We start from the raw sequence: 10,765 nt of genomic DNA, 5'->3' as shown, positions 1-10,765 counted from the left end.
TGCTGCCTGGCTTGCTGTGTTCTTCCAGCCTCCTGCCTGTCCCTCCTGATGCTGCCTGGCCTGTTGTGTTCTTCCAGCCTCCTGTTTGTCTACTTTGGATGCAGCATCTGAACTATTTTTGTCTCAGACCAGGTAAGGATGGCAGATTTCCCTCCTTAAAGGACATTAATGAACCAGCTGGAGTCTTTATGACAAACCGCAGTCATATGGTCACTATTTTAAGTCAGCTTTCTATTGAATTCATACTTCATATCTGCCAGGGTGAAGTTCAAACCATGTCACAGAACGTTAGTCTGGATTACTAGGTTAGTGATAATACCATTGCATCACTCTCATCTTTCCTCATATTACAGTCTCAGTCATAGCTCAGCAACGTCGTGTCATCATTCAGTCTGAAAACCATGACGCCAAATTTCACTCCGCCGACCGGAGAAGATAATCTGGGTGATAATTCAATGCAATACTGAGGGTGGTCTTATTGAAGCATACAAGGTCATGACAAGGTAGATGCTGAGGAATTGTTTCGGTTGGCTGGAAAATCAGCATCAGGATAAGGACTGACATGACAGTCAGGACTGACTCACTGGCCCAAAGCGCTCCGAATGTTTGGTACTCTCGACCCCAGTTGCGGATATTTGAGGCTGGGTTAGTCAAATGTTTGGTTTCTCAGGGAACCATGGGATACAGGAGCAGGCAATTGAAGTCCAGGATCACATGATCATATTAAATGCCTTGTGTTTTTCTGATTGCCGCACTGCTAGAGATTCTGGATGAGTGGTGCTGGAAGAGGACAGCAATTCAGGCAGCATCCGAGGACCGGCAAAATCGACGTTTCGGGCAAAAGCCCTTCATCAGGAATAAAGGCAGAGAGCCTGAAGCATGGAGAGATAAGCTAGAGGAGGGTGGGGGTGGGAGAGAGTGGCATAGAGTCTTCAGGGCTGAGGAAATGACTTGGGAGTTGCAATGAGAGAGAGACTCCCTGAGATTCTTGTAGAGAGAGGAGGAAAACTTCTTCAAGGCAGGCATCCTTGCAAGAGGATTCGCAGTAGGGTTAAAATCAACGAGGTAAAAACAATGACTGCAGATGCTGGAAACCAGATTCTGGTTCCAACCAAACCTATCTAAACAAAGGCTTCAGTGATGCAACATGACCTGACCTTACACTTGCATGTGGTAGACAGTGATGCTCAATTGACAGACACTGTGCTGCATTTAGCTCTATTCCCTAGGTGACTGATGTTTGTACATCCTGTTGGGAGTGTTCACCTTTCTCTAACAGTAAAACAATAAAGCCAGGAGGACAATTAGATGCTGTGGGGACACTCACATCAAATCACTGAGCCTGAAGCAGATACATTGCTCCCTCAACGGAAAGAGCAAAAGTGACTATGACTGAAGCTACCGAATGAACTGAAGCTTTTTGAAAACAAACCAAGAAAATCAAATATCAAATGGAGGAAAGAGAGTACAAGCCCTGTGGCTTCAGTTTGAAAAGTCCCCTCCTGGTTTCCTACAAAAGGTACAGGGATGAAGAGCTGTTGAATTGTAGGAGCTGATGTCCATTAAACTGCACTATTTGAAGCTGACCTTGAACAACATTCTACACTTTAGAGTGGGCGAGCTCTGTACTCAACATTTCCGTTTTAAAGAAAACAACTCACAGAATTATTAAACCAAGCTGTCCACTACAAAGTGGACAAAGATAGTTACATGATTTTAAAAAAAAATACTCCATTGTTTTCTTCCAAGTCTGTTTCCAAAAGAAACACCTTTGTCCACAGTCCAAAACTAGTCTCAAGAAAGCAGCAGCAGCCTTAGAAAAACTTACACCGTTGTAATTGTGGAAATTTGAATGATTATTTTGACTGTGAATTTCCTTAGCAAAAGTATGGTTGTTTATCAAAACTCAGATTTCTGGCCAGCCTCCAGCAATGACAATGGCAGCAGCTCAGCCAGTGAGAGTCATGAGAACAGGACTCCAGGCATTTTTCCAATTGCTTTTTTTCCATGGACTGCTTGCTGTGAATAATCAGCGCTTTGTGAAGCAGCTGAACCAAGCGGTAAAATGAGAGATGCACTACAACACAGGGGCCATGGAATGATGGTTGTCACGGCAACAACTGATCTCCTCTTCACAAATTTAGTGTTTGTACCTTGGAAATCGCACACACTGAGACGGAGAGGAGGCGCTCTGCTTCTCGTGGGCTTTGTTTTAAAAAAAGCCTTCCTCCAAAAGAAACTACGGCCCAACGAGAGAGTTAAGTCTGGATACAAAGATTCTGAGGCTGTCTTACTACTTTAAAGCTACTGCATTTCAGCAGCTTCACCACAGCCTTTAGCTTCAGTTTTCCAACAACATACAGCTAGACAATCTTACAGCTAATAGCACGTGGCTTAAAATATTCATTCCTCTTCCCCTTGTTTTTGAGAATGAAAATGCCATCACAGCAACGTAAACCTCACTGTTAAAGTGAACTGGAAAACACCACACAGAAAAGTGTATGACGAGAATCAGTTCAGCAAGGAAAAGCATTAAAAAAAAACTGCTTTTTTTTAGAAAAGGTACAGGGGAATGATAGATCATGAGACTAATTCGTTTAAACGAATGTTAATTCGTTTAAAATACAGATTTACCTAAATCAATCCATTTAAACAAGCAAATTATGGGACGGTATTCATAAAGCTGGTGTTAAACCTAAGTGTTCCTGTGGTAAAAAGGACATTCTTAAAACCTCAAACAGTTTATAACAAAAAGTATTTTTTACTTCCAAAAAATATTCTTTTAGCAAAGAAAACAAAAATTGGATGAATCGTCAAGAGTGGAATGCATTTTGTTCCTAAAATGAGAAATCATATCATTACAGCTTCATATCTTTTCTTGTTCAAATGATTCCTCTTTTTCCTGCATTTCTTTATTTCTGAGGAACCTCTGACCCTCTACCATTCAGGCTAGTGTCTCCCAACCATGAATAGCAGATCTGGATAAATAGATTGGCTTCATACACAATGCAAACCGTGGATAAAGGCACCTGGCCTTTAGGTTTTTAAGCAATGGCATACACATTTCAATCAAACAGTAGCCTTTGCTTTCAGTTCCACAAGGTAAGCGCATATTCTCCAGAGAACAAAGAATGCCTTGAATTTAAGGAGGGGCGGGCGGGGGGTTGCTTGTTCACTGTTATTTACATTGATAAGATCTTGTTCAGTAGGAATGATGTGGAGGAGCTGGTGTTGGACGGGGGTGGGTGGACAAAGTTAAAAATCACACAACACCAGGTTATACTCCAACAGGTTTATTTGGAAGCACTAGCTTTCGGAGTGCTGCTCCTTCATCAGGTGGTTCCGAAGGAGCAGCGCTCCAAAAGCTAGTGTTTTCAAATAAACCTGTTGGACTATAACCTGGTGTTGTGTGATTTTTTTTAACATTTATTAAGTCAACGTGAAAACTCCAGGCAACAAATTTTCACCTTTCCTTCAATAGGAGCTACTTGGAAGGATGCCTGAAGACATGTGCGAGTGTTTGAATGGGCCCTACGTAGCTTCCTCCCTCCCTCCCTCCGTTAGATGACCCTTGAGAGCTGTAAAATCTTTTCCTCCAGGTTCCCTGGACTGAAAGTCAGCATTGCACACACTGCCACATCAATACCCTAAAGAGTTTTCTAAACATATGAAACCAAAACAAATAATGGATGAAAGAACAAATGTAGTTTTTAAAACAAACAACTGCAACAGATTAACATGCTGGACTTTAACATCAACAAGTAACATCACTTAGTGAGAAAACTAAGAGGAAAATGAAAAATCTCTATCCCACTACTTGCTCACCCTTACAACTTACTGGGACAGTCATAGTTCTATAGGTACAACCATCTTCCACACCCATTGTGTTTGAAAATCCTATCAAACAATGCAGAGTGGCCAATTACTCCTTTGTTGAATTTAACGCGTGTTGCACAGTGGAATAGGAACCTATTTAAATAAGGCCACATCTTTTGGCACAGCATACACACGCACCATGCACTGCTTGAAAATTCACATGTGTTTACTGGAAGTAGAATGATAGAATCCTTACAGTGCAGAAAGAGGCCATTCAGCCTCTCAAATCTGCACTGACCCTCCAAACAACATCTCACCTTACCCCATCCCCATAACCCCGCATTTACTCATGGCTAATCCACCTAGCCTTTCCATCCTTGAACATGACGGACAGTTTTAGCATGGCCAATCCACCTAACCTGCACCTCTTTGGATTGCGAGAGGAAACCAGAGCACTGGAGGAAACCAACACAGACACTGGCAGAATGTGCAAGCTCCACACAGACACTTGCCCGAGTGAGGCTGGAATCAAAGCTGGGATCCTGGTGCTATGAAACAGCAGCACTAATCACTGAGCCACTGTGTCTTCTGTAGCACCAACATTTAAACAGGTTTATTGCCAATATGATTAAATAGGAACAATAACTAACTTGAGGGAATGAGGCCTGAGGCTTGGCACAGTTATGTCTGAGACGTGGACAGTAGTGGGGGAGAGCTGTAAGTGGGAGGGAGACTGTGATTCGTCTCTCTCTATCACCATACTGCCCTAAGCACTCTCCATTACTGTCCTCCCTCCAGGCCCTCTTCTCCATCCCCCCCCCCCCCCCCCAACACTGGCCTCCTTTCACCTTTATTCTTCCCCTGCTTCCTCACTCTCTTTCCCAACACTGTTCTCATTTCTTCCTGCCTATCCTCACTAGCCCCCTGCTGAATTCTGTTTCAGGACTGTGTTTCCTTTCTGTGCATGCTCAGTTCCTTGGCATATGACATCATCACGATTCTACTTGGTGACATTGCATTGGTGGATTTGCAGACACTCACATTCCCACAGCCGTGTGTATGTGCAGCCAAAAGCCATATCAGGGGTCAGCAGATATAGGCTTTAAGTCATTCGGCTCCATAAAGATCGGCACCATGGTTTCGGATGACAAGATCACATGATACCTTCTCCTCTCTGTAATATTCTATTGTTTAATTGATCGGTTGATAATATTAGTCTGTTGACTGATCTATGTTCAGTGTGCTCTAGTGATTAAGCCTGATTGTAGCTTATGAGGTACAAAGTATAGAAAAGCTTCCAAAGGAAAGACCAAAGTGGCCAGAGCTCATGTGAGGAGACATTGTGTAATTGAAGAGATATTTTAAATTAAATTCATGTACTGAAAACAAGTCTCTCAATTGTTCAGAAGTAAATCAGATATATAAAGTCCAGAACAAACCAACAGACCTGAGCAGACTTGAGTGGGAGATTAGCTATTCCAGTTCCAACAAATGTCAGCAAAACTGGAACAAGTGGGATAACAAATTCTGGTCTCCACAACACGAGAAGCCCTTAATACATAATATGACCCTCACATCCTTCCTAAAACGTAAGGAACAGAACTGGATGCAGCACTCTAGGTGTGAGCTACCCAGAGCTTTGAAAATATGCAGCATAACCTCCCCACCTTTGACAGGGTAGGATCATTATTTCAGATTAAAATGCAATTTGAGGGTTCATGCTTCTAACTTTTTCAAATTTATACTCCATGACAAATTGCATTACCAATCTCAGAATTACTTTTTAAAAGTATCTTTCTCAGGTTTAAATGTTTATATTCTTAGATCTGACACCTTTCCCTTGCAAAGTGAGGGTCCTGTGGAGTGCTGTGTGCCTAGCATCGTAAGTGTACTCATCGTAGCCTACTTTACTGGGTCCGCCATGTGGTTTGTATTGACAATTCCTGTCTACTCTACCGCCAGCACAGCACGGACATCCCAAATTTAAACAGAGGTATATTCTGGGAACCAACCTCAGAGAGTGTAAACTGGATCCCGCTGGAATAAGCAATCTTGGGACAGACACATGTGGAGAAGTTTAAAGCAATTTCAACATTTGAGGAGAACGGTGTGAAAAGCAGTTAGGAAAATTGAGCTTGGCTCAAGGCCAATGTCTTCACCCGTTCATCCAACACTAATTTCATTATTTGCAATTGGTTATGCAAACCAAGTCACACGAGAAGACACCAAGCTAAACCAAGGTGGGGGGGAGGGAACAAACAGTCTTTTTAAGTTTGCTGTTTAAGTGAGAGAATCTATCCAGTACCTTCACCAAGTACAAAAGCTTTTCAATTCCTCCTTTTTGCACATTCCCCATTAGTTCATTAGTAGCTCTTACAGGACTGAAGTACCTGGTTTAAAAATTGCAGCCACTTTTCCAGACAGCAGAGACAGCACGCACAGCATTTAACCAGACATCTGGCACAGGCACCTTCCTAAAAAGAGAGACAGCAAAACACTCCATCAAATCCAAACACTGTCAAATCCAGCACACATGCAGCCCCATGTGAGTCTTGCTCATTATTCTTGAAAACCTTTGTTTTATGTTTAGGATGGCAATGCATTCAGTCTTTTTTTTAACTTCCAAGTTGAGAACCAAGAAACAGAGCCAAGGCCATAATTCAGGAAAACAATTTGAAAAATGTTACAAGAGGAAATAAGTTCTCAGTGTTACACTCTGCCATGTGCTTTAGAGAAATCAGAATTGCAAAACATAGGCAACAGTGTCGCAGGTCAGCAGTTAAGCAAAAGGTCAGGCTGGTCAGAATGGATTAGGTCAGAGCTTATGAGGCGATGGATAATTTCTCAGCAGCAGCTTCACAAATTTTGGAAGTGCCACACAAGGGCAATAGATTATTTGTGTTATAACAGCTACAAGGAGGTGGTGGAGTGAATGGTAACAGAGATTGCCTGGATATAGCACAGGGGTTTAAAGGCATGTATCTGGAGGACAATGGGAAGGAACACTACCACAAAAGACAGACCTGCAGTTCTGAGGAACTTTCATGACAACCAGCCCTCTTAAAATACTTCATATTCAATTAAATACTTTCGGAATGTAGTCTTTGCTGTAATGTGGATGACGTGGCGGCCAACTTGCACACAGCAATGCATATAAACGTCAATGTGATAATGACCAGCTAATAGTTTTTTTGTGTAATCTTGATGAAGGAGTATATATTGGCCAGGATACTGCTTTGCTACCACTTTAAAAGCAGATTTTATCTATGAGCGTAGGTTCAGGATGACATCACATGACCAACAGACACAAAAGGTTCAAGAAGCAGCATGTTAGATTAATGAAGTGTATATAAATTCATCTGAAACCACAAATTAGTAGTTTGCCTATGAAGTAAGCCAGTTTGAAATTTTCATGTTAATTGCACCCATGTTAATTCCCACTCCAGTTTGAGAGTGATAATTCTGTGTTAAGGAACACACAGCATTATAGATACCCCTGCTCTATGGTGGAATGGTGCCATAGCAGCTTTTACATTCACCCCAGAGAACAGACAGACCTGTAATTTAACATCTCTTCCACCTCTGACCTTGCACTCTCTCAGCACTGCACTCGGATGTCTGATGACTGATTTATAAAGGATAGGAGCCCCGCTGGACCACTGTGTGAGGTCCAGTGTGCACAATAACCCACGTGATGAATTGGTCTGGCAGATGTCACAAAATCAACTCAAGACTTTACATTTGTATATTCCCTCTACTGTTCGAGCCCAATGTAAAGAGTGAGACAAAGGCAGTTGCATCAGATATCACAATCTTTCAAACAAGAGGTAACTGGCCATTACACATGGGGACAAAGAAAGTACTGGTGCCTTTTTAAATTAAATTCATGCACAGGATGAGGGCACCGCTGACTAGACCAGCATTTAGTGCCCATCTCTAATTACAGTTAAGAGTTCACCACATTGCTGTGGGTCTGGAGTCACATGTAGGGCAGACCAGTTAAGGATGGTTTCCTTCCCCGAGTGATGTTAATGAACCAGATGGGTTTTTCCTGACAATCGACAATGGTTTCATGGTCATCATTAGACTCTTAATTTCAGATTTTTTAAATTGAATTCAAGTTTTACTATCTACCACCGTGGGGTTCAAATCAGAGTCCCCAGAACATTATGTGGGTCTCTGGGTTAACAGTGCAGTGATAATAACACTAGACCATCACTCATCCTTTATATAAATGGCAGGGGGCAGGGGAATAGAATCTCATAGAAGCCTATAAAAATCTAACAGGACTAGACATGGTAAACACAGGAAGGATGTTCCTGATGACTGGGGAGTCCACAGCCAGGAGTCACAGTCTAAAGGTATGGAATAATCCATTGAGCTCTGAGCTGAGGAGTTATTTCTTTGGCCAGATAGTGGTGAGCCTGTGCAATTCTCAGCCCAGAAAGTAGGTGAGGCCAAAACATTGGGTGTTTTAAGGAGGACTTAGATACAGTTCTTAGGACTAAAGAGATCACAAAATGAGGAGAAAGTGGGAATAGGGTACCGTAAGACCATAAGATACAGGAACAGAATTAGGCCATTAGCAGTCATCAGCTCCGCCATTCGATCGTGGCTGATATGTTTCTCAACCCATTCTCCTGCCTTCTCCCTGTAACCCTTGATCCCCCTACTATCAGACTTGGCCTGTGTCGTCTTCTGTGCGAATGAGTTTCATGGATTCATGGTCCTCTGGCTGGAGAAATTTCTCATCATTTCAGTTAGAAAAGATCATCCTTTCACTCTGAGGCTTTGCCCTCAGGTCCCAGTCTCTCCTACTAGTGGTAACATCTATCAGCCCACTCTATCCAGGCCTCTTAGTATGCTGTAAATTTCAAATATGACCCCTCATCCTTCTAAATGCCATCGAGTACAGACCCAGAGACCTCAACCACTCCTGGCAGGACAAGCCCTTCATCCCTGGGATCAGTCTTGTAAACCTTCTCTGGAGTCTCTCCAAGACTAACACATTCTTCCTTAGATACCAGGCCCGAAACTGCTCACAATATTCTAAATGCGATCTGACCAGAGCATTACACAGCCTCAAAAGTACATCAGTGTTCTTGTTTACTAGCCCTCTTGAAATAAATGTGAACATTACATTTGCCTTCCTAACTGCCAACTGAACCTGCATGTTAACCTTAAGAGAATCCTAAAATAGGATTCTCAAGTCCCATTGTGCTTCAGATTTCCAAAACCTTTCCCCATATAGAAAATGTTTACACCTCCATTCTTCTTACCAAAATGCAGCAAGTCTCATTTTCCCACACCGTATTGCACCTGCCACTTCTTTGCCCGTGCTCCCAGCATCTCCAAGCCTTTCTGCAGCTCTCCACTGCCTCCACACTAGTGTCCCTCCACCTACCTTTATGCCATCTGCAAACTTAGCAAAAGTTCCTTCATCCAGATCTGAAATGGATTATGTGAATAATTGTAGTCGCAACACTGACCCCTACGGAACTCCAGTAGGTGCTAGACTGGGTCTGCAGCAGGTGGTGAAGGAACCAAGAGGGGAAAACAAACTTGACCTCATATTCACCATTCTGCCTGCTGCAGATGCATCTGTCCATGACAGTATTGCTAAGAGTGACAGTATCAGTCAGAGCGACCGTTACACAGTCCTTGTGGAGATGAAGTCTAGCTTCATATTGAGAATAACCTCCGTCATGTTCTGTGGCACTATCACTGTGCCAAATGGGACTGATGTTGAACAGATCTAGCAACTCAAGACTGGGCTTCCATGAGGCACCATGGGCCACCAACAGCAGCACGGATTGTACTCCAGTACAATCCGTAACCTCATGGCATATCCCCCACTCAACCATTACTATAAAGCCAAGGATCAGCCCTGGTTGATTAGAGAGTTGAGGAGGCCAGGAGCAGCACCAGGCATACCTAAACATGAGGTATCAACCGGATGAAGCTACCAAATAGGACTATTAGCATGCAAAACAGCATAAGCAGCAAGTGATAGACATATCTAATTGATCCTACAGCCAACAGATCAGATCTGATCTCTACAATCCTGTCACATCCAGTCGTGAATAGTGGTGGACAATTAAACAGCTCACTGGAGGAAGAAGCTCCATAAATATCCCCAACCTCAATGACGAAAGAGCCCAGCACATCAGTGCAAATGGTAGTGCTGAAGCATTCGCATCAATCTTCAGCCTGAAGTCTTAAGTGGATGATCCAGCTTTGATCCATCCAATGACCTCCAGACGAGACTTCAATTTCCCAGGAAATGCCTTCACAGTCTGCTACACTGGGGATCCCCAAATGCAACTTCCATCTACATTGGAATCATGACTGGCCAGTGGAAAATCCAGATCAATTAATGACAAAGGACAGAGGCACTGGAGAAGGAAGGCATTAAAATTCCAACAGAAGGAAACATAACAATGTACGGACAGGAGCTGGTTTTGGAGGTGGGAAGCACAGGGTGGGAGACAGGTTAAACCTTTGTTCACATTTTCCCAATATTTTCCGTGCTTCAATATTATCTACACCTTCACTCCCATGGGACTTTTGAGTAATAGGTTAATATCTCCCTAACCCTTCATCATCTTGCGCCAATGCCATCACACTGTTCCATTTTAAAGTTACAAATGAAGGGAATGTGGGATAACTTCACCAACACATTCCAGCCTGACATTAAATTTACCTGGACCATCTCTGACACCTCCCTCCCCTTCCTGGACCTCCCCGTCTCCTTTAATGATGACCGACTTGACACTGACATTTTTTACAAACCCACCGACTCCCACAGCCACCTGCATTACACCTCTTCCCACCCTACCTACTGCAAAAATGCCATCCCGTATTCCCAATTCCTCCGCCTCCGCTGTATCTGCTCCTAGGAGGATCAGTTCCACCACAGAACACACCAGATGGCCTCCTTCTTTAGAGA

At 43.1% G+C, this 10,765-nt stretch overlaps 1 protein-coding gene across 2 annotated transcripts in view; it reads right to left on the bottom strand.

Annotated features, from left to right (window-relative positions):
- Positions 1 to 10,765, bottom strand: part of LOC122554200 (choline transporter-like protein 3) — an 89,833-nt gene that overhangs the window by 23,100 nt on the left and 55,968 nt on the right. For both annotated transcript variants that reach the window (XM_043698850.1, XM_043698851.1), the window contains exon 12: positions 6,207 to 6,290. In XM_043698850.1, coding sequence (XP_043554785.1) covers positions 6,207 to 6,290 — 84 coding nt within the window. The remainder of the gene's footprint in view (positions 1 to 6,206; positions 6,291 to 10,765) is intronic.

The sequence above is a fragment of the Chiloscyllium plagiosum genome, chromosome 11 (genome assembly GCF_004010195.1).
Source record: "Chiloscyllium plagiosum isolate BGI_BamShark_2017 chromosome 11, ASM401019v2, whole genome shotgun sequence".
NCBI classification, from domain to species: domain Eukaryota; kingdom Metazoa; phylum Chordata; class Chondrichthyes; order Orectolobiformes; family Hemiscylliidae; genus Chiloscyllium; species Chiloscyllium plagiosum.
This window is presented reverse-complemented; position numbering and strand designations above follow the sequence as displayed.